General features: G+C 48.4%; 1 protein-coding gene across 3 annotated transcripts in view; it reads right to left on the reverse strand.

Annotated features, from left to right (window-relative positions):
• Window positions 1–23,727, reverse strand: part of NPEPL1 (aminopeptidase like 1) — a 50,132-nt gene extending 26,405 nt beyond the window's left edge. For all 3 annotated transcript variants that reach the window (XR_011318352.1, XM_069751234.1, XM_069751233.1), the window contains exons 1-7: window positions 23,499–23,727; window positions 18,636–18,821; window positions 18,178–18,348; window positions 18,007–18,096; window positions 17,729–17,810; window positions 17,416–17,558; window positions 16,753–16,830 (exon numbers count right to left, since the gene is read on the reverse strand). Coding sequence is in view for 2 of the 3 variants with exons in the window: in XM_069751234.1 (XP_069607335.1) it covers window positions 16,753–16,830; window positions 17,416–17,558; window positions 17,729–17,810; window positions 18,007–18,096; window positions 18,178–18,348; window positions 18,636–18,821; window positions 23,499–23,648 (900 nt within the window). In the remaining variant the exon portion in view is untranslated. The remainder of the gene's footprint in view (window positions 1–16,752; window positions 16,831–17,415; window positions 17,559–17,728; window positions 17,811–18,006; window positions 18,097–18,177; window positions 18,349–18,635; window positions 18,822–23,498) is intronic.
• Window positions 23,728–23,744: the final 17 nt, after the last annotated feature.

The raw sequence follows: 23,744 nt of genomic DNA on the forward strand, positions 1-23,744 counted from the left end.
CAGCCAGTACAGGAGGAGAGCAGAGCCCTGCGCTTAGTTACCCGATGTTTACCCTGGTTACCAGTGAAGACATCGCTGGATCGGTGTCACACACGCCGATCCAGCGATGTCAGCAGGAGTCCAGCGACGAAATAAAGTTCTGGACTTTATTCAGCGACCAACGATCTCCCAGTAGGGGCCTGATCGTTGGTCGCTGTCACACATAACGATTTTATTAACGATATCGTTGCTACGTCACAAAAAGCAACGATATCGTTAACAATATCGTTATGTGTGAAGGTACCTTTATTCATTGGATCTTGATGGAAAGAAGGGAACCATAATCTCCTGGGACCTGTGGAACTCTTAGACTACTTTAGGTAGGAATGATGGGTCTTGCCACAGAATAAGCCGGTCCTCCAGGACTCTCATGTAGGGCTCATTAATTAATTGAGAGTGCCTGTAACTCGCCCACTCTCTAGGCTATAGTTATGGCTACAAGAAAAGCGGTTTTCCAGGGGAGTCTGTCCAAGTCTATAGATAAGGGCTCAAAAGGTAGTAGTGTGAGCCCTTTTAAGACAATATTAAGGTCCCAGGAAGGGATTAAATTTGTAATCCTAGGATCTAGCCGAGATTCTGCAGTCATAAATCTTTTTACCCATCAGTAGTCCGCTAGAAGCTAGTCGAAGTAGGAACTTAGAGCTGCCACCTGGACTTTGAGGGTACTAAGTTTGAGACCCGTCTCTAGCCCTTCTTGCAGGAAATCCAGGTTTCATGCTTTTTTTTTTCGTTGGCGCAGGTCAAGTTGTTCGGGTGCACTCCATAAGATGAAGGCCTTCCATATCTTCTGGTATATGGCATTTGTCACTGGTTTCATGCTTCTCTGTAGCGTTCTAATAACCGTCTCCAAAAACCTCTAGTCTTCAAGATTGAGAACTCAGAAGTCAGGTCTAGCTTCTTGGGATCTGCTTAATTTATTAGTCCCCGGTTGAAGAAGGCTTCTGATCGGGGGAAGTGCTACAGGCCCGTATACGCTTAAGTTGGTCAGACTTGCTGTGGACTAAGAACACCTAGTGTTCGAAACGCGTTCAGCTGTATCATGGTCGTCCTTCCGTTCATTGGATATTGCTGATTTTTGACATGCAGTGTTTCCTCTTTTTTAAAATAATTTGGAATAAAAACTTTTGATTTTATATACTTTCCTGAGCTGGATTCCTCTTTCATTCTCATCGTTTCCAGAGAGCCTTGGCAGAAGCTCTTTCCGTGCTCGGACTGAATAAATCCCATGGAGATTACTCAAAAAGGGTGAGCTGAAAATAGAATTATTCTTACCGTTAATTCGGTTTCTAGGAACCTTCCACGACGGCATATGGAGGTTGTCTCTTTGCCCTAATGGGGAACAGGAAACACAGAGAGGTTTAAAAGGACCTCCCACCTCCCACTGACTTACAACTGAACCCATAGCACCGGTTTACCTTCCGAATCCCAGAACTAATCCAGGAATATATATCGGGTGGGAAATTAGTGCCGTCGTGGAAGGTTCCTAGAAACCGAATTAACGGTAAGAATAATTCTATTTTCTCTAGTCACCTTCCACGACGGCATATGGAGGAATACCAACTAATTTGGCACTAGGGAGGGACAACGGCCTGCAGAACTTTACGGCCGAAGACTAAGTCCTTATTGGACAATACATCTAATCTGTAATGTTTAGAGAAAGTATGAAGTGAAGACCACGTTGCTGCCCTGCAGATCTGCTCTGGGGATGCACCTGCTCTTTCTGCCCAGGAGACTGACGTAGATCTTGTTGAATGGGCCTTGATCCCTACTGGAGGTATTTTGTTTTGAGCAAGGTAGGCTTCCGTTATAGCCTTTTTGATCCATGTAGCAATGGTACTTTTAGCTACTTTTTTACCCTTATTTTGCCCAGAGGGATGGACAAAGAGGTTATGATCGATTCTGAAAGCACGGGTCTGATCTAAGTATTGCAGCACAATACGTCGGACGTCCAGAGTGTTGAATCTTCTTTCTTCCGAATTTGCAAGACTATGGCAAAAGGTTGGTAGAACAATCTCTTGGGAACGATGAAAATCAGAGACTACCTTTGGAAGAAAAGAAGGATCTAGACGAAGTACTATTGAGTCATCTCTCACTAGAAGATACGGCTCTCTTATAGATAAGGCTTGTAGTTCACCCACTCTTCTAGCCGAAGTTATGGCTACCAAAAACACAGTTTTGTATGCAAGATTTTGAAGAGAGCAGGAGGAAAAAGGTTCAAAAGGCGGGCCTGTAAGACCTTGAAGCACCACATTCAGATCCCATGGGGGAACTATTATCTGTTTTCTAGGATTCATCCTAGTTGCTGATGTTAAAAATCTTTTGATCCAGCGATGGCCTGCTAGATCTTGATCAAAAAAGGAGCTAAGTGCTGAGACCTGGACTCTGAGAGTACTGGGCCTAAGACCCATTCCTAAGCCTTTTTGCAAAAAATCTAAGATGTTAGGTATATTAGGCTTGAGAGGGTCTGGAAGGTTAGGTAGACAAAAAGACGAAAACTTTTTCCAGATTTTGTTGTAGATGGCGTTGGTTACTGGCTTTCTCGATTTTTGGAGAGTAGCTATGACAGAGTCCGATAGTCCTTTTGCTTTCAAGACCTGGGCTTCAGTAACCACGCCGCTAAATTCCATTTCTGAGGGTCTGCATGGAGAATAGGACCCTGAGAGAGGAGATCGTTTTTTAGAGGTAACATTACTGGTCCATCCACTTGTAGTTGGATGATCAAGTTGAACCAACTTCTTTTGGGCCAAAAAGGGGCTATCAGGATAGTCGGAGTTCCTTCTATTCGTATCTTCCTTAGAACCTTTGCCAGGATTGGGATTGGTGGAAATGCGTAGACAAGCTGGATTGCCTCTTGGGTTCAAGGAAAAAAAGGTTTTGACTTTTGCGTTCTGGTGAGAGGCAAAGAGGTCGACTTCTGGAAGACCCCACTTTTGTACTAGCATATTGAACGTTTGAAGGTCCAGGCTCCACTCGCCAGGATGAATGTCCTGGCGACTCAGGTAGTCTGCTTGAATATTTGCAGTCCCTTTTAGATGAATTGCTGTCAGTGACAGTAAGTGTTTCTCGGCCCAATAAAAAATTCGAGCGGAGATCTTTTTCAAACTGAGGAATTTTGTGCCGCCCTGACGCCTGATATGCGCCACCGTGGTCATGTTGTCTGAATAAATCTGGACATGTTGACCGGAAATCTGACGGCTTGCTGCTAGCAGGGCCTCTTCCACAGCTTTGAGTTCTCTGAAATTTGACGATTTCTCGCTGATCGACTGGTTCCAAAGACCTTGGTAAGGAACATGATTTACTATGGCTCCCCAGCCTCTCCTGCTGGCATCTGTCTTGATCGTAGTTATCGGGAGCTGAATCCAGCTCACCCCCTTCAGGAGGTTTCTGGAATTCATCCACCATGTTAAGGATGCTTTCACTCGACCTGGTGTGTGAATCCTTCTTGTTAGAGTGCCAGGTTGACCATCCCACCTGTCTAGAATGTGGGTTTGGAGAATTCTGGAGTGAGCTTGAGCCCAAGCCACTGATTGTATACAGGCTGTCATGGAGCCTAAGAGAGACATTCCTTCTCGAAGAGTAGGACATCTCATCTCCTTGAATTTTCTGACTTTTGCTACTAATGGTAGCCTGTGATCTTCTGGGAGAAAGGACATCTGTTTTGTTGAGTCCAGAACCACCCCCAAGAACTTTCTGGTTCTTGAGGGTTGAAGCTGAGACTTCTTCATGTTTGGAATCCAACCCAGAGACTTCAATATCTCCAAAGTGGTTGACTTTCAGACCCTGAGGGGGGGAAGAAATTAACTCTATTAATAGGCCCTCCTTGATGACATTGAGGACCCAGTGGGAACTGGTGATATTTTCCCACTGACCCACATATTTTGAGAGTCTCCCCCCTACCGGGTCGGAGTCATTGCTTGTCCTGTTGGGACTGTTGCTGCTGCTGCTGGGGGACAAAAATATTTTTCCCTCTACCTTTGGCGTAACTCCACCTGCCGGTTTTGCCTTTCCCTCTTTGAGGGGGCTGAGACTGTGGGGCACGAAAAAACCGTTTTCTCGGTTGTTTTTGCTCCGGGAGTGCCTTTTTCTTGTCAGTAGCCTTGTCAAGAATATCGTCTAAGGCTGGACCGAAAACATAATCTCCCTTAAAAGGTATAGCACACAACTTGGGTTTTGAAGTGATATCACCGCTCCATATTTTAAGCCAGAGGGCTCTTCTAGCAGAGTTGGAGAGTACGAGAGATCTGGCGGCCACTCTAACAGATTCCAGAGAAGCGTCAGCCAGAAACCCAGAGGCTCTATGCAGGATGGGAAGTGAATCTAATAATTCACCTCTCGGGGTACCCTGAGATATATGAGACTCTAATTTCTCCAACCAGCAGGAGAGGGCCCTGGCAACACAAGTGGAAGCGACATTGGCCTTAAGGATAGACGTTGAAGTTTCCCAAGACTTTTTTAGGAGGCTTTCAATCTTTCTGTCCATAGGATCCTTTAATTGTGAGGAATCCTCAAAGGGGAGTGCTGTTCTTTTGGCGACTCTAGCCACCTGCACATCCACCTTTGGAATGTCCAATTTGATTACTTCACCCTCTAGAGGAAATCTATGCTTCATTTCTGCAGGGGTAGTGAGGCGTTTCTCAGGCTGTTCCCATTCCTGATTAACCATACTAACAATGTTAGCGTGCACCGGGAACCCCACTCTTTTCTCCGATCTGAGTCCGCCAAACATCTGATCCTGTACGGACTGTGGCTCATATTCCTCTTCTAGGCCCATAGTATTACGGACAGCAGATACTAAATCCTCAATGTAATCTGAGGAAAAGAGGTATTTCCTGACCTCAGCTTTAGGTGATACAGGATCTTCCCAGCCCACAGATGAAGTATGGGAGAGGTCTGAATCAGAGTCTGATTCGACCGCCTGAATTTTTCTCTTTTTAGCTGGGGAATGCGGCGGCGGAGGTGGAGGAGTAGTAAAAGCTGCTAACGAAGATTGCACCTCCTGTTTTACTAAGGAGCGAATTTCATCCAGCAGAGATGGTTGCTCAGCTTTTACAATCTTGTCAGTACATGGCTGGCAGAGTCTTTTGTCCCAGTTAAGAGGGAATTTAGTAGAACAGACTGGGCACTTCTTTTTAATAGCGGCTTTAGGGGCAGACTTCTCTCCCTGAAATGACAAGGGAGAGGGGAGTGAGGACATTAAAACCCCCTATAGGTACTACCTCCCGGATCCTATCCCTGCAAAACACTTACTGTAGCAGGGGTAGCGCTGGGCTCCGCAGATGCAGGGCACAAGGAACCATCCATACTGGGAAAATTAGTCTTACCTCAGTGGTGGTTCAGCAGGGTTTAAGAACGCTGTCCGCACCTGCCTCCAGCAATCAGTAGTTCCCCCTCCCCCTCCGGGATCCATGTGAGGGGACGCCATCAGTCCGACACGCCGGCCGGCGAACCCGGAAGAAGCGGCTTCCAGGAGAACGAGGGACCGGAAGTGACGCGCGAGACCGCCGACGTCACATCCGGAACGCCGAGCCGGCAATGGAGGGGGAGAACGCTGAGCAGCTCATGGAGGAGCCCGGCGAGGGATCCCAGGCCTGCTTTGCCCTCGTGGGGGCGCGGGAAGGCCGGGAGGGGGTCCCTGAGGCACCTGCATAGCAGGACGACGGGAGCAGCAGGGGAGGAGGCGGAACGCGACCACCAGCTGCCCGGCTACAACAGGCAGAGCCTGCACAAAGGTACCGCAGTCGCCGGCCACAACAGCACCTGGAGACCTCTCCCTGTCCCATGGGGAACAGGAAAGACACTGGCAGGTGGGAGGTCCTTTTAAACCTCTCTGTGTTTCCTGTTCCCCATTAGGGCAAAGAGACAACCTCCATATGCCGTCGTGGAAGGTGACTAGAGAAATTTTGTGTGCGTTTTTCCAGTGTTCTGTTATGTGCCTAAGCTCACGCTACCATCTGGATCCAGGATGTCATGGATCTGAGAACTGACATGGCACACCTTATTGACACAACCTTCTTGCTTTGCAGTATCTTTATCCTTAATTTTAACAGGATTTGTTTTTGCTTGGACAAAAAGGATGTTTGTCTGTGAGAGTCTAGCAAAACTCAGAGAAAAGTCTTTGTTGTTGAGGGAACCATGTCTGATTTTTTGTGGTTCACCAACCAGCCCAGTGAGGACAGGATTTGAGTTATCAGTAATGTTCCCAGAGTACCGGTACTGAAGGAGAAACCAGCAGATGGTTGTCGAGGTATGGAATTATGCATATCTGTTGACCTCTGATGTATGCCATGATTTTAGACATGATCTTTGTGAAGATCCTTGGTGCCAATGGTATTGAATTGATAATGTACTGACTGTTCTGCCTGGACAATCGCAAACCTTAAGAATCTCCGATAAGTTAGATGAATTGGGAAATGGTAGCATGCATCCTGTAGATCAATTGTTGCCATGACAAAATCTTGACCTATCAGAGGTGTAACAACTCTGCTGGCATCACAGCATGGCCTCACATCTCACACAATCTTACCCACTGCTCCAGGCCATGATGTGGTTTCTGTTTCATGCCAGCTCCATGTTCTGTGTCTCTGCTCTGTGCATGCTTCATGGCTATGTGTATAGGGGTCGGCGCCTGAACTCTCTGGTTTTTATAGGAATCAGGTGCATCTGTCTAATCAGTTCCTGACCAATTATCAAGAGGCCTCCTGTATATAGTGCAGCTCCACCCTGTGGTCTGGGCCTGTGCAATGTGTTAGCTCAGTTAGTGTTTAGCTGCTGAGTTTGCCTGGCCTTGCTCTGAGTTACTCCCTCTCTGGAGGCTTTTCTCTGTGCTATTGCCTTGATCTTGTAGTCCGCCCTCCAGGAGGCAGAATATCCTGGTCCCTGTGTCTTTGTCCCTGTGTCTTGCTCCATTTCCTTGTCTGAACTTAGTCTTATCTCGGTCTCCTTGTCTGTGGCTTCCTTCCCTGCTGTGTCTTTCCTTGTGTTCTCAGTCTGCTTACACTCCGCACTCTTGCGGCTCCGCACTCAGACCTTGCTTCGCACTCTCTGGCTTTGCTCTGTGGCTCCGCTCTTTGCGGTTCTATCTGGCTCCGCTCTTTGCGGTTCTATCTGGCTCCGCCTCCTGTGTTTCTGCACTTGGCTCCGCCTCCAGCGTCTCCGCTCTTGGCTCCGCCTCCAGCGTCTCCGCTCTTGGCTCCGCCTCCAGCGTCTCCGCTCTTGGCTCCGCCTCCAGCGTCTCCGCCCTTGGCTCCGCCTCTTGCTGCTCCGCCCTTGGCTCTGCCTTCTCCTTCTCTTCTCTTAGTTCCACCTTCTACTTGTTACTTAGTCCTCCTGTCTGAACAGGTTCCAACCTGTTTCACATACCTGCCTGCAGACCGGTCCCTACCGGTTCTTCCTATGTTCCAGCCGTACCCGCCTGCCTACCAGAGAGCCAGCCGTGTCCGCCTGCCCGCCAGTGTCTCTGTTGTACCCGTCTGCCTGCCTGTGTCCCAGCCGTGCCCGCCTGTCAGCCTGAGTGCCAGCCGTGCCCGCTCCGTTCCTTAGTGGGATCAGCAACCACAGCCAGACATCACCCTGGAGTGGTACCTGGTAGCTTCCTATTGCACAAGTCTGACCTCACCATCAGAGGCTCCAGCGAACACCTAGGAAGCTACTTAGTTACGCCCCTTCCAGGGAAGTTTGGTCTGTGGTCCAGTGGGGCCACACCCCCGTATGCCCGCGCCAACCAGTCTGGGCGCGTGCGTGACAAGAGGTACCGTTGACCTGACTGATTCCATCTTGAATCTCCTGTATACTATGTATAAGTTCAGGCGTTCCAAGTTGATTGTAACCTGATGAGAGCCGTTGGTTTCCTTATCAGGGACAGATTGGAATAATGCCCTCTTTCTTTTCCATGCTGGGACTATGGAGACTACCTTTGAGGATAGTAGATCGTTCACTCCTGTTAACAAGGTGGATTGCACTTTCCTTGGAGGATACGAGGCAAATTCCATCTTTATTCCTTCCCTGATTGATGTTAGAGACCAAGGGTCTGAACAGACCTTGTAGCATTGAGGAAGGACTTTTGAGATGTAACCCCCTACTATGTTAGCGTCATGGTTGATTTTGTTGAGAGTGGGGAAGAAAAGGATTTCTGCCTTTTCCCACTTTTGGGTAGCTCCAGCGACCTGACTTGCCTTTCCATCTGTAGTAGGCTATGTGCACACGTTGTGGAATTTGCTGTGGATCTGCAGCTGCGGGTCCGCAGCAGTTTCCCATGAGTTTTCAGTGCAATGTAAGCCTATGGGAAACCGAAAACGCTGTGCCCATGCTGCGGAAAAAAACATGCGGAAACGCAGCATGTCAATTCTTTGTGCGGAATCCGCAGCGGTTTTACACCTGCTCCATAATAGAAAACCGCAGCTGTAAAACGGCAGTGGAATCCGCACAGAAACGCGGTAAATCCGCAGGAAAAACGCGGTGTTTTGGCCCTGCGGATTTATCAAATCCGCTGCGGAAAAATCCGCAGAGGACCATTCTACGTGTGCATATAGCCTTAAGGTGTCTTCCTCATCTATGGCTCATATATGGGAGACCGGATCCAGCACCTGTCCTCTCAGAGGACTTCCTCCCTCTGATGTCCAGGTGTGGGAGCCAGGTCCAACACCTATATGGGCCGAAAACCGTCATTCTGATCTGTTTCTGCGATGTGTTCCAGCTTGGAATGTAAGATTCTTCCGTATTCCTTGTACTGAAGCTGGCGCGTCTGATGTCACTTCCACCCCCGACTCCCAGACCCGAAGTTCACGCGCCCCAGCAAGCCGCTAGTAACAGGAGGAGGAGGAGAGGCTGGAGAGCTCAAAAGTCTCAAGCCAAAGAACAAGACCTTGCCCAAAGGTGCGGACTGAAGGGGAAGTTCTGACTGGACACAGGATCAACAACGTTCAGAAAGGAAAGGAAAGCCTGCTCGGTCCCCTGCTGCCTGGCTATTTCTCTTCCTCTTGGTGTCTGATGCCGACACAGTATGCCGTTGGACGACTTCCTCATCCCTACCAGGGACAGGAAAGAACACTGAGGAGAGGATGTGGGAGGGCTTATTTAAACTCTATGGTATTTCCTGTCCCTATTATAAAAAGCGTAACAGCCTCTGGTGTGATGTCTGGGGAGTTATGACACCGTGTTCCAAATTATTATGCAAATTTGATTTAAGTGTCAAAGATTTAATTGTTTGGTTTTTCAAATAAACTCGTGGATGGTATTGTGTCTCAGGGCTCAATGGATCACTGAAATCAATCTTAAACACGTGATAATTAGTTTTCCAGGTGATTCTAATTAAAGGAAAACTACTTAAAAATGATGTTCCACATTATTACGCAGGCTAAAGGTTTCAAGCAATATGGGAAATGAAAAGGATCTCTCTCCTGCTGAAAAGCGTTAAATAATGCAATGCCTTGGACAAGGTATGAAAACATTAGATATTTCACTAAAACTTAAGAGTAATCATCATACTGTGAAGAGATTTGTGACTGAAAGAGCTCATGCAGATAACGGCATAATGAGGAAGGTTTCTGCCAGACAAATTCATTGGATTAAGAGAGCAGCTGCCAAAATACCGTTACAAAGCAGCAAACAGTTATTTGAAGCTGCTGGTGCCTCTGGAGTCCCTCGAACCTCAAGGTGTATGATCCTTCAAAGGCTTGCTGTGGTGCATAAACCTACTATTTATTATTATAGCGCCATTTATTCCATGGCGCTTTATATGTGAGGAGGGGTATACATAATAAAAACAAGTACAATAATCTTAAACAATACAAGTCATAACTAGTACAGGAGGAGTGAGGACCCTGCCCGCGAAGGCTCACAATCTACAATCTACAAGGGATGGGTGAGAATACAGTAGGTGAGGACAGAGCTGGTCATGCAGAGGTTTGGTCGATCGGTGGTTACTGCAGGTTGTAGGCTTGTCGGAAGAGGTGGGTCTTCAGGTTTTTTTTTGAAGGTTTCGATGGTAGGCGAGAGTCTGATGTGTTGTGGTAGAGGGTTCCAGAATAGGAGTGATACGCGAGAGAAATTTGTATACGATTGTGGGAAGAGGAGATAAGAGGGGAGTAGAGGAGATCTTGTGAGGATCACTATTCAGCCACTCCTAAACAGTGTTCATGAGCAGAAATGGTTGCAATGGGCCCAGACATACATGAAGACTAATTTTCAAACAGTCTTGTTTACTGATGAGTATCGAGCAACTCTGGATGGTCCAGATGGATGGAGTAGTGGATGGTTGGTGGAGGCCACAATGTCCCAACAAGGCTGCAACATTAGCAAGGAGGTGGAGGAGTCTTGTTTTGTGCCAGAATCATGGGGAAACAGCTGGTAGGGCCCTTTAAGGTTCCTGAATGTGTGAAAATGACCTCTGCAAAGTATTTAGCGTTTCTGACTGACAACTTTCTTCCATGGTCTAAAAACCGGTTTTTACGTACCGGTAATAGGATTTTACAGAGTCCACGACAGCACCCACAACGAGGAGAGAGGGGATCCGCCCACATTCCGGACAGGAACCTACAGGTTAAAAAGGGGCGGTCCCCCTCGCCCTCCAGTTTGTGTTCCAGAGTACAAGGGTTACCGCCAATGAATCAGTACATGACAATATCATATTAAACAATACTAAATACCACCACCTCTATAGAGTGAACTATACGGCACACCTTCCAACAGAGTGCAGGAATAAGTAACTAAATACGGGGGGGAATGTATGGGTGCTGTCGTGGACTCTGTAAAATCCTATTACCGGTACGTAAAAACCGGTTTTCCTATCGCCACGACAGCACCCACAACGAGAGACTTTCAAAGACTATTTAACTGGGAGGGACCACAGCACTAAGTACTGAACGGCCAAACTGTAAGCTGGAATTAGCAGATAGATCAAGGCGATAGTGCTTATAAAAGGTGGAAGGTGATGACCAAGTTGCCGCCTTACATATCATTTCAATGGGGACATCTGCCTTCTCCGCCCAGGATGATGCCATGGCCCGAGTGGAGTGCGCCCTGATGCCTTCTGGTGGTGTTACTCCCTTGGCAGAATAGGCAAGACATATCGCTTCTCTAATCCATCTAGCGATAGAGTTCTTCGTGACACCAGAACCCTTTTTCCGATTCTGGAAAGAAACAAACAGAGCCCTACTCTGTCTCCAGCTTTGTGTCCTATCCAGGTATTCTAATATCGCCCTCTTTACATCTAGAGTATGATATTTTTTCTCCTCTTCTGAACCTGGATCTTCATAGAAGGATGGTAAATAAATCTCCTGACTTCTATGAAATTTAGATGCTACTTTTGGTAAATATGCAGGATCAGGCTTTAAGACAATCTTATCCTGGAGAATTATTAGATAGGGAGGATCTACTGATAACGCATGTATATCACTGACCCTCCTGGCAGATGTTAATGCTAAGAGTAGAGCTGTTTTTAAGGTTAAATTTTTTATTGAAATAGAGTCTAATGGCTCGAACGGAGGTTCAGTCAACGCCTCAAGTACCAAATTTAAATCCCAAGGGGGTATTCTTACAATATGGATTGGGTTAGAACGCTGACATGCCTTAATAAATCTAGCAACCCATCTATTACCAGCTATATCACTGTTATATAGAGCTCCCAAGGCTGAAACATGAACTCTTAGAGTGTGTGTTGACCGCTAAGCCCAATTCCCAGCCTTTCTGAAGGAATTCTAAAATAGCTGAAATCGGAGCCTTATCTCCTAATGGTTGCTGATGAAACAAAAGGAATTTTTTCCAAATTTTCGAGTAGATCTTTGTAGTGACCTCCTTCCTACTTTTCAATAAAGTAGCTATTAAAGCGTTAGAGAACCCCCTCTCCCTCAGAAGCTCCCTCTCAAGTTCGAGGCCGTTAAGTGAAGAGTCTCCAAATTTGGATGATGAAATTGACCCTGAGAGAGGAGTTCCGGAACCACTGGCAACACCCAGGGATCGGTCACAGATATTGTCATGAGGAGAGAGAACCAAGGCCTCCTGGGCCAGAAGGGGGCGATTAAGATCACTCTGGCTCTTTCCTCCCGGATCTTCCTGAGAACTATCGGAATCAGACACATTGGGGGAAAGGCATATGCCAGCTGGAAGTCCCAACGGACACGAAGGGAATCCACTATAAATGGTTGGTCTGTTATGTGTAAGGATGCGAACTTCCTGACCTTCCTGTTCCTCCTCGTAGCAAACAGATCTATTGTCGGCAACCCCCACAGATTGACTATCTGATCCAATATCTGTTGGTTTAGGGACCACTCTCCCTGACGAAGGGAATGGCGACTGAGGTAGTCCGCCTCTATATTGAGTTCCCCTCTTATATGTACTGCCGACAGGGATTGTAAGTGTTTCTCGGCCAGGGACAATATCTGTGCTGTAGTGGTCATCAGGGATCGAGACCTTGTCCCCCCCTGATGATTGATGTAGGCTACCACAGTCATATTGTCTGTTTGTATCTGTACATGCGTATTCCTCAGGGATGGTAGTAAGGAAAGAAGAGCCTGATAGACTGCAGTAAGCTCTCTTAGATTCGAGGAATTCTGGGACTCCTGACTCGACCATCGCCCTTGGGTTAGAATGTCTCCCATATGGGCTCCCCAACCGAACGGGCTGGCATCTGTTGTAACTATATTGTTCGGAGTGATGGTCCAGAGAACTCCTTTTGACAAATGTGCTGGATTGAGCCACCATCTCAGATCGTGAAGAGTGGCGGGTGATAATTTGAACTTTCTGCTCAGAGCACCGTGAAGATCTTTTTCTGCTCGAAGAACTTCGTACTGAAGTATTCGGGTATGAGCCTGAGCCCATCTTACCGCCGATATACACGCAGTCAAAGATCCTAGTAGAGACATTGCGTCTCTTAAACTTAAGTTTGGAGCTTTTCTTACGGCCGTGATCCTTTGAACGATCTTCCGCTTCTTCTCTTCTGGTAGGAAGGATGACTGATCTTCTGAGTCTAGAAGAACTCCTAGGAACATTTGACGTCTTGTGGGTTCCAGTTTTGACTTTTCCCAGTTGATTATCCATCCGAGATCCTGTAGGGATGATATTATGGCATTTACCCTAGACGTACACTGGTCAATTGAATTTCCTACTATCAAAAAATCGTCTAGATAGGGCACCACAAGGGTTTCTCTTTCCCTAATATGGGCCATTACTTCAGAAACAACCTTAGTAAAAACTCTAGGTGCCATGGACAGGCCAAAGGGCATTGCCAAAAATTGAAAATGTTTAATCTGATGGTTTACCCATACTGCCATCCTGAGGAATTGCTGGTGATTTCTGTGAACTGGAAGATGGTAGTACGCATCTTTTAGATCCAAGACCGACATGTAGCACCTAGGAAACAAAAGCTTAGTTGTTGACTTAATGGATTCCATCTTAAAAGCGTGGTACTGAAGATATCTATTCAATTTACGTAAATTTATGATAGTCCTAAAGGACCCATCAGGTTTAGAGATTAAGAATAGCGGAGAATAAAAGCCTGTCTTCTCCTGATGTTTTGGTACTTCTTCAATAACTCGCTTTGTAAGCAATTGTTGAATCTCTAATTCTAAGGCCTGTTGTTGGGCCGGAGTGTCCAGTGATGTTATCACAAAATGATCTGGGGGAGTTCTCAAAAATTCTAATTTTAATCCGGACTCAACCACCCCCATTATCCAGGCACTAGAAGTAATCTTTTTCCATCTATCTGAGAAGAACTTTAGTCTTCCCCCTACTGGTAGATCTGTTCTAACTGTAGTTACGTCTACGTCTTGAGAAAGATGAAGGGTTCTTATAGTATCCACCTTTCTTCTTATGATCTGATGTTTCCGAATCGCGATTATACCCCTGCTGGTCTGGCTGGAATCTCCTGAAGGGCATGCGTCTTCGGAAGGCGTTCCTAAAAGTGGGATTAAACGTTTTAGGAAATCCCTTCTTCCTATCTTCTGCCTTTGCAAGGATGTCATCCAGCACCGGGCCGAATAGGTACTCACCCCTACATGGAATGGAGCAAAGTTTGGCCTTAGCCTGGGCATCCCCCTTCCATGTCTTTAGCCATAGAGCCCGTCTGGCTGCATTCGAAAGACCTGCCGATCTTGCAGCCAATTTCAGAGAATCAATTGAGGCGTCTGCTAGATAAGCTGCTCCTTCTCTGACCTGAGACAGGGAATTCAGCAACTTATCCCTGGGTACCTTCGCTTTAAGCTGCTCCTCCAGCTGAGTCACCCAGACCATGATTGATCTGGCCGTACAGGTGCCTGCAATAGCCGGCTTAAAGGCTCCAGATGATGACTCCCATAGTTTTTTTTTTTTTTTTTTTTAGTTTTTTTTTCCCCATAGTTTGTAAGCTTGCGAGCAGGGCCCTCACTCCTCCTGGTATCTGTTTTGAACTGTATTTCTGTTATGCTGTAATGTCTATTGTCTGTACAAGTCCCCTCTATAATTTGTAAAGCGCTGCGGAATATGTTGGCGCTATATAAATAAAATTATTATTATTATTATTATTATTTTTTAAGGAGCATGTCAGCCTTTCTATCTGAAGGATCCTTGAGGAGCCCTACATCTTCTAACGGAAGTGAGGCTGTTTTTGAAGTAGAGGCTACTGCCGCATCTATTTTCGGAACCTTCATCCACTGTGACAAGGTGTCATCTTCAAAGGGGTACCTTCTTTTTGCAGCTGAAGGTAAAAACCCTTTATCCAGCTTGTCCCACTCCCGTTTGACCAGATCTTTAACAGAATCCACCACTGGGAAAGCTTTCCGACTTCTCTGGCTCAGCCCTGCGAACATGATCTCCTGGGTTGTTTTTGGTTCTTTACTCTCTGCAACCCCCATAGTTGCACGGACCGCCTTAATTAAGGTTTCCATACCCTCCATGGAAAAGCAAGGTCTTCCCTCCTCATCTGAAGAGGATGCCGAAGAACTTTCCGAACACTCGCCTTCTTGTACTGAAGGGCTGGAATCGGACACCAACTCCACACTGCTTTTTTCATGCCGTCTGGTTTTAAGGGATGATTTTATTTCTTCCCTAATTACTTCCCTCAGATCCGATACCCGGAGAGGGGCCTCTTCTTCTAACATACGACATATGCATAATTGGCATAACTTTTTAACATAGGTGTCAGGTAGAGGCTCTGTGCATACAGCACACTGCTTATGCTTGGATTTGGAGACCCTTTTCCCCTATAATAAAGCATGGTGTAGAAAACGGCTGTATCAGGCAATGGTTTACATATTACACTCACCACTGCTGAAAAAATGTAGAGTACCGGTTTTTGAGGGGGTGAGGCGCGACGTGACGCTGGTTTGCCAGGATCCTGCTGCCCACGTTCGCCGCTATGAGACCTGTGCTCTCCTGCCTGTCGGTGTTCAGCGTCTCCTGCTGAAGACATATTGCCGCACACACATCTCACCTGAGCGCTGCTCCTTTTCAAAAGTCCCGCGCTCCTCCTCCCGGTCTCCTCCGGAAGTCGATCGATCACTTCCGGGTCATAAGCGCCGACCTGCTCCCGCAGCGTCGCGCGCGTGTGGACGACCCAGGGCGGCGTGCCTTCCCCTGGGAACGCCACTTCGGCATTCAGCCGCTCCTTGCCAGACGAGGGGGGAAGCTGGACACAGGACTTCCCCCGACGCTGCTTCCGGGCCCCCGACTCTGCCGTTCTCACCTGGACACCGCACAGAGGCTTGGCGGACCCGGGTAGGTGAAACGACCTGTAGGCTCCCGCCGTCCGGACAGGAACCCAAACTGGAGGGCGAGGGGGACCGCCCCTTTTTAACCTGTAGGTTCCTGTCCGGAAGGTGGGCGGATCCCCTCTCTCCTCGTTGTGGGTGCTGTCGTGGCGATAGGAAAAGCAGAAATGTGCCTTCACGAGCAAAATTATCTTCATGCATGACAATGCACCATCTCATGCTGCAAAGAATACCTCTGAGTCATTGGCTGCTATGGGCATAAAAGGAGATAAACTCATGGTATGGCCACCATCTTCCCCTGACCTCAACCCTATAGAAAACCTTTGGAGTATCATCAAGCAAAAGATCTATGAGGGTGGGAGGCAGTTCACATCAAAACAGCAGCTCTGGGAGGCGATTCTGACTTCATGCAAAGAAATACAAGCAGAAACTCTCCAAAAACTCACAAGTTCAATGGATGCAAGAATTGTGAAGGTGATATCAAAGAAGAGGTCCTATGTTAACATGTAACTTGGCCAGTTAGGAGGTTTTGGAGTTAAATAGCTTTTTTGTTCAGTGAATGTGACCTCCTAATGCTACAAATTCCACAAATGAGCAGTTTCTGTTCTTTAAAACATATCAAATGTTTAGAAATTCTTCTGTGCCTAATAATTTGGAACAGTGCATTTTGAGTTTTTATTCATTTTGGAGATTATACTGTTATCATTGGGAGGTTTCTTCAATAAGATTCGATGTATACTCTAACAGGTGATGACTTTTATTAGACCAATTGTCATTTGCACAGACCATTTAGGAAAATCCGAGAAAAATGTAATTTGCATAATAATTTGGAACATGGTGTAGAGAAAAAGCTATATCCATTTACAAAGGGAAACAAAAAAAGGAATAACAAATCAAAACTGGCTGAAGAGGGTAGGGGGTTAAGCCGAGATTATTGCTTTATTGAAGGGCATTGAGTTGTATGCCCCCTTTTATTTTGCATCCAAGGCAAAAACTGCACCAACCCAACATGTGTGTTACAACTTGTTCTACCAACCTGTCTTACTGCTGCTTTAAATGCTCCAAGAACCGCGGCTGCGCCTCCACAATCTCTCTTCATTCCTGGCATTGTGGTCTGGTAACAAGAGAGAAATCCATTAGAGAATGTGATGCCTTCATCGCTGTTAAATGTGAACGAGCACCTGCCGGCCTTACCGGGGTACATTCAGCACAGATTGGTTACTAGTGAATAATTTACACTTTCCCAGCCAGAACTTAACTAACAGCAAGAATGGGTAATAATTCATAATCCAAAGGGGTGGGCAAAAAGGACCTTGATCACGCAGCGCACCGAAGGAACATTCAGCTTATGGGATCGAGCTCTTTGAATTACCTTTTTTCCATTAAATTTTTCAATCTTTGTTAATCACTAGGACATGGTGTCTCCCCAAACTGTTTCTTCACAAGGACTCCAATGATCATGACAATTGCTGGAGAAACAGGTTCCCAGTTTGCCAACAGCCTGAAGCACTGACAACGGTTGGAATTTATCAAAGCTAAGGCAATCGACTAGTAATAATGTTTCCTATACTACAATTTGGAAAATAAAAATCAGTGCCCTAATTTTTTCTTACTACGAGTAGCCCATTTTCAATCCCCTCCCATATGAGACCTCTGGAGTATGTACAGCACCATTCAGGAGACCAATATGGAGTCGTACCTTTCCTTTAATGCTGAGTCCTCCGGTATCATACACAATGCCTTTACCAACCCATGCAATGGTTTGAGTGGCACCTTCTGGGGTATGGCTCAGGATGACCATGGCAGGAGGGTGTTCGGCTGCTTTGCCAACACCATATATCCCTGCAGGACACAGATACTTATTAAAGCATAGTCTGTTTTTCCCCCAAGTGGAAGAAAAGCCAACGAGGTAACAGCACAGAAAGTGAGATTAGTACAAGCTGTAACAAGATGTGCAAGAAACGATGGCACTCCTGCCCTGCGTCTTATACAAGGCTTCAGTCCAATCTCACCTCCAAATCCTCTCTCCTTTAGCTCCGCATCTCGAATAATCACTGGCGTGATGCCAAGCTCCTTCCCAACAGCTGAAATCTCCTGCAAAATAAGCATTTAGATTACACGTAGGGTGAACAAATGTAATGTACACCACCCAGACCCCGCAGCGATGCCAAAACAGTTCTTACTTGAGAATACAAAGTTTGATGCCCGTTACGTGGCCCGATTATATATAAGTCATGCCAACTCACAGCCAATATCTTCCAGGAACTGAGTGCCAATTACCAGTCCTTACCTCAATGAAGTGGTCTGTGTTCATCTCATTACAGGGGGTGTCCACAATACGTGCCGCCAGTCTCACCCCCTCGGTTGCACTCTCCAGGCACTAGTAAGACAGAACACGTCTGGTATGGGAGGCCATACACCCCAGGAAGGAAGAAGAATACGGATTTGGGGGTCACATTACCTTTAGAGTGGTCACTTCCATGGGTCCATTGTTCTGCCCAACGAGTAGAAACTCAACGGCAACGCTCTTTCTATCGGCTCGGCGGGACGCACTGGAGCGACGGGTGAACAGTGGAAAGGCTCGAGCAATGGCACAAGCGCTGGCGAACACCTCTGATCGATCACACACCATCTGCGGAAGGTGATGAAGCAGTTATACACTGTCCATACATACATCTGCAGATAATATGCCAAAGTCAGAACTGTGAAGAGCACAAATGTGGATTTTAAGGACCTTGTTGGTGTCACCATGGCTTTTCTTTGGGTTATGGAAGGGAAAGTACCAGAGCAGTGGTCTGTACCCATCAACACTCCCACCAAGCCAAAACATCCACACATCCCTATACTTACTGCTATCAATTATTAAAAGCCAGCACAATGTTCTCTATGGCAGATGAGCCGGCCCGTGGCACCACTTACCAGGATACATCTTGCTGTTCCCGATGGAAGGCAGTTTCGGATTAGACGTGTGATGAAGTGGGCAGCAGAAGGGCTGTTATGGCGGCTGACCCGGGAAGGCAGGGCGGCAACTGTGGCTAAGTTCAGGTACAGAGGACAGTTGTCGGTAGGGTTGGGACTTAAGGTGCCCAGAGCGTTCTTCCATATCTTGAATGAGAAAAAAACCCCACAAATTACTTTATGTAGAAGATAAAGCAAGAAACCAGATCTAGAAAGACGGGAAAATCTGGCCGCTACACCAGGGACTCTACCCGTTCACCAGGGAGTTTACCTGTTCTCACTCCTTCTAACCTGGTCTGTGGAAAACCCAGTCACATCAATAAACTGTCAAAGTATGGTTGGAATGAATTCAAGGGAACAGTGCCATGCTTTATTCCACCTGGAGAAGTGCTGCCAGGTTCCCCTACAGATTACACTTCATTCTGGGGGGTACAAGCTACAAGACATCACTGAGGTTTTAGATCCAACATAAACAGATCTTTAGAGCAGCGAGAGCTCCACTTTCCCTATATAAAGCTACCATCCCCCTACATGGCCATAAAGCTACAACAATCTGGCTACAAGCAGCCACCACTAGAGGGAGCTCCCTGCATACTGTGTTATTAGGCTACGTTCAGACTAGCGTTGTGCGCCGCTGCGTCGGCGACGCAACGCACGCAAAAACGCGGCAAAACGCACGCAAAAACGCTTTCTTGCGTTTTCTTGGTCCGACGCTTGCGGCAAAAAAGACGCATGCGTTGCAAAACGCAACAAACAAACGCATGCGTCCCCCATGTTAAACATAGGGGCGCATGACGCGTGCGTCGCCGCTGCGTCGCCCACTAGCACAACGCTAGTCTGAACGTAGCCTTACTGAGCTACATGTATGCAGTAAACATAGAGCTCCCTCTAGTGGTGACTGTCTTGTCAGAATGTGATCATTTTCCTTTTGTGCCCATGTAGGGGTTTTGTACCTCAGCTTTAAAAAAAAAAATAATGCAGCTCTAAAAATAAATTAAGAAATTAATATATGCAGGGAGCAAAACCATAACACCTACTTAACCCATTCCTGCTCCATGATCTACTATTACAGAATGGAGCGGTCTGAGGATCTCATTATAATCAGTATAACGGCGCCGACCTGACACTGTCTGTAGGTTTCTGTGCACAATCCTGCTGACAGGTTCAATTTAACGTCACCTATAACCTCTACAAATCCAGTGAGAAACTATTTCAGAGCACTCTTCCCCGTTTTCCAGTACTATATGGTAAAATCAATGATGCCGTTTACAATTACAACTCATCTTATAAAAGACAAGCCTCATACATTGTTGATGGAAAAATAGAAAAAGTTCTGGAAGAAAGGAAGGAGGGGGGGGATATACCATCCCCCCTCCCCCCCCCCAAAAAAAAATAAATAAAATAAATAAATATATATATATATATATATATATATATATATATATATATATATATATATATAAGAAAAATAAAAAATGAAGCTTGGCTGCAATGGGACGAGGTCAAGGTCCATTCAGACTATAAAAGTAATCTTTGCCCCTGTGGATAGACAGGACGAGAGCCAAGTCCTGTAAATAAGTCCTATTTGTAAGAAAGGTGACTGCAGCACCTCTTAGTAACATATCCTCCTGACAATAAGTCAGTCTCCCCTGATCTGAAGGCTCGTACTATGCCCAGTACAAGGGGGCAGGGGCCTATGCAGATGTCTTGTGCCCAGTACAAGGAGGGCAGGGGTCTATGCAGATGTCTTGTGCCCAGTACATGGGGGCAGGGGCCTATGCAGATGTCTTGTGCCCAGTACATGGGGGCAGGGGCCTATGCAGATGTCTTGTGCCCAGTACATGGGGGCAGGGGCCTATGCAGATGTCTTGTGCCCAGTACATGGGGGCAGGGGCCTATGCAGATGTCTTGTGCCCAGTACATGGGGGCAGGGGCCTATGCAGATGTCTTGTGCCCAGTACAAGGAGGGCAGGGGCCTATGCAGATGTCTTGTGCCCAGTACATGGGGGCAGGGGCCTATGCAGATGTCTTGTGCCCAGTACATGGGGGCACGGGTCTATGCAGATGTCTTGTGCCCAGTACATGGGGGCACGGGTCTATGCAGATGTCTTGTGCCCAGTACATGGGGGCAGGGGCCTATGCAGATGTCTTGTGCCCAGTACATGGGGGCAGGGGCCTATGCAGATGTATTGTGCCCAGTACATGGGGGCTGGGGTCTATGCAGATGTCTTGTGCCCAGTACATGGGGGCAGGGGCCTATGCAGATGTCTTGTGCCCAGTACATGGGGGCAGGGGTCTATGCAGATGTCTTGTGCCCAGTACATGGGGGCAGGGGTCTATGCAGATGTCTTGTGCCCAGTACATGGGGGCAGGGGCCTATGCAGATGTCTTGTGCCCAGTACATGGGGGCAGGGGCCTATGCAGATGTCTTGTGCCCAGTACATGGGGGCAGGGGCCTATGCAGATGTCTTGTGCCCAGTACATGGGGGCAGGGGCCTATGCAGATGTCTTGTGCCCAGTACATGGGGGCAGGGGTCTATGCAGATGTCTTGTGCCCAGTACATGGGGGCAGGGGTCTATGCAGATGTCTTGTGCCCAGTACATGGGGGCAGGGGCCTATGCAGATGTCTTGTGCCCAGTACATGGGGGCACGGGCCTATGCAGATGTCTTGTGCACAGTACATGGGGGCAGGGGCCTATGCAGATGTCTTGTGCACAGCACACAGGAAGCAGATGCCTCAGCAGAAGTCCTGTGCAGAGTTTATAGTGGGGGTTTGCTTTACAAATATTCTGTGTTAAGTATACAGGGGTAAAACAGATCTTTACAAACATACGGGGAGCGGTCTTAAAACTTCCTATGCCCAGCATAAGGAGGGGGGTCTTTAGAGACATCCTAAGAACAGTGTACAGGGGAGGTGGGAGAGAGGATTTTACAAACATATATGGGGGCAATCTTTAGGGACGTCCTGTGCCCAGTATACGCTGGGGGAGGGAGGTTTACAGCCCCCCTGTGCCCAGTATACTCAGGGTTTTTTTTTCAGCCGTCCTGTGCCCAGTATACGGCGGGGGGTTTACAGCGGTCCCAGTATACAGTGGGGGGGTTACAGCGATCTCGTGCCCAGTATACGGCAGGGGGCTTACAGCGGTCCCGGGCCCAGTATACGGCGGAGGGGTTACAGCTGTCCCGGGCCCAGTATACGGCGGGGGGTTGACAGCGGTCTCGTGCCCAGTATACGGTGGGGGGCTTACAGCGGTCCCGTGCCCAGTATACGGTGGGGGGCTTACAGCGGTCTCGTGCCCAGTATACGGCGGGGGGCTTACAGCGGTCCCGTGCCCAGTATATGGTGGGGGGCTTACAGCGGTCCCGTGCCCAGTATACGGTGGGGGGCTTACAGCGGTCTCGTGCCCAGTATACGGTGGGGGGTTTACAGTGGTCCCGTGCCCAGTATACGGCGGGGGGCTTACAGCGGTCCCGTGCCCAGTATATGGTGGGGGGCTTACAGCGGTCCCGTGCCCAGTATACGGTGGGGGGCTTACAGCGGTCTCGTGCCCAGTATACGGTGGGGGGTTTACAGTGGTCCCGTGCCCAGTATACGGCGGGGGGCTTACAGCGGTCCCGGGCCCAGTATACGGCGGGGGGCTTACAGTGGTCCCGTGCCCAGTATATGGTGGGGGGCTTACAGCGGTCCCGTGCCCAGTATACGGTGGGGGGCTTACAGCGGTCTCGTGCCCAGTATACGGTGGGGGGTTTACAGTGGTCCCGGGCCCAGTATACGGCGGGGGGCTTACAGCGGTCCCGGGCCCAGTATACGGCGGGGGGCTTACAGTGGTCCCGTGCCCAGTATATGGTGGGGGGCTTACAGCGGTCTCGTGCCCAGTATACGGCGGGGGGCTTACAGTGGTCCCGTGCCCAGTATATGGTGGGGGGCTTACAGCGGTCCCGTGCCCAGTATACGGTGGGGGGCTTACAGCGGTCTCGTGCCCAGTATACGGTGGGGGGTTTACAGTGGTCCCGTGCCCAGTATACAGCAGGGGTTTACAGTGGTCCCGTGCCCAGTATATGGTGGGGGGCTTACAGCGGTCTCGTGCCCAGTATACGGCGGGGGGTTTACAGTGGTCCCGTGCCCAGTATACGGCGGGGGGCTTACAGCGGTCCCGGGCCCAGTATATGGTGGGGGGCTTACAGCGGTCCCGGGCCCAGTATACGGTGGGGGGTTTACAGTGGTCCCGGGCCCAGTATACGGCGGGGGGCTTACAGCGGTCCCGGGCCCAGTATACGGCGGGGGGCTTACAGTGGTCCCGTGCCCAGTATATGGTGGGGGGCTTACAGCGGTCCCGTGCCCAGTATACAGCGGGGGGCTTACAGCGGTCCCGGGCCCAGTATATGGGGGCAGAGGGCTCTACAGAGGCCGGCACTTTAGAATATGGCAGCGCAGTAGTAACACACGTCTATAATCCAGTGCTGAGGGGTAAAGTCTCACAACCCATGATTACACATATCTCAGTCTCTGGCAGCTTCCAGCACAGGCCAACATGCTGGGCTTTGTAGTTCTAGACCACCTGTACAGGCACCGGAGCTATAGGAGAGTGCTCTGGGTAACCTGCAAAGTGCGGTTCTCCACAGCTGCTGTACCACTACAACTCCCAGCATGCCTTGCTGTGACAGGCTGCACACCATAGCTGGGAATATGACGCTACCACACTGCATTGCTGAGACTTGTAGTGCAGCAGCGCCCCTGTAAACCAGAGGGTGGGGCGGAATGTATGCACAAAGGGCGACAAGGACTGCAGACAACTTCCGGCCTGCGGGGGGTCTCTCCTCACCTCCTCAGTGACCCGGGGCTGCAGCTTTCCCCGCACATCGCTCCACAGAACCCGCTGCAGGTTAGGCAGTTGTCCCAGGATCAGCACAGGCCTGGTCTGGGGGTCTGCATCCCCGGCACTTGATTTGAACTCCAGACGAACATTGGCCATGTCAGAGCCCAGTGCTGAGTGCTAGCCTCACAGCGGATGACTAAAACCTCGCTGTCAACTGTGGTCCCACTGGTCCCGGCCTTTCTCACAGCAGCC

This window comes from Ranitomeya imitator, chromosome 2 (assembly GCF_032444005.1).
Source record: "Ranitomeya imitator isolate aRanImi1 chromosome 2, aRanImi1.pri, whole genome shotgun sequence".
Classification (NCBI taxonomy): domain Eukaryota; kingdom Metazoa; phylum Chordata; class Amphibia; order Anura; family Dendrobatidae; genus Ranitomeya; species Ranitomeya imitator.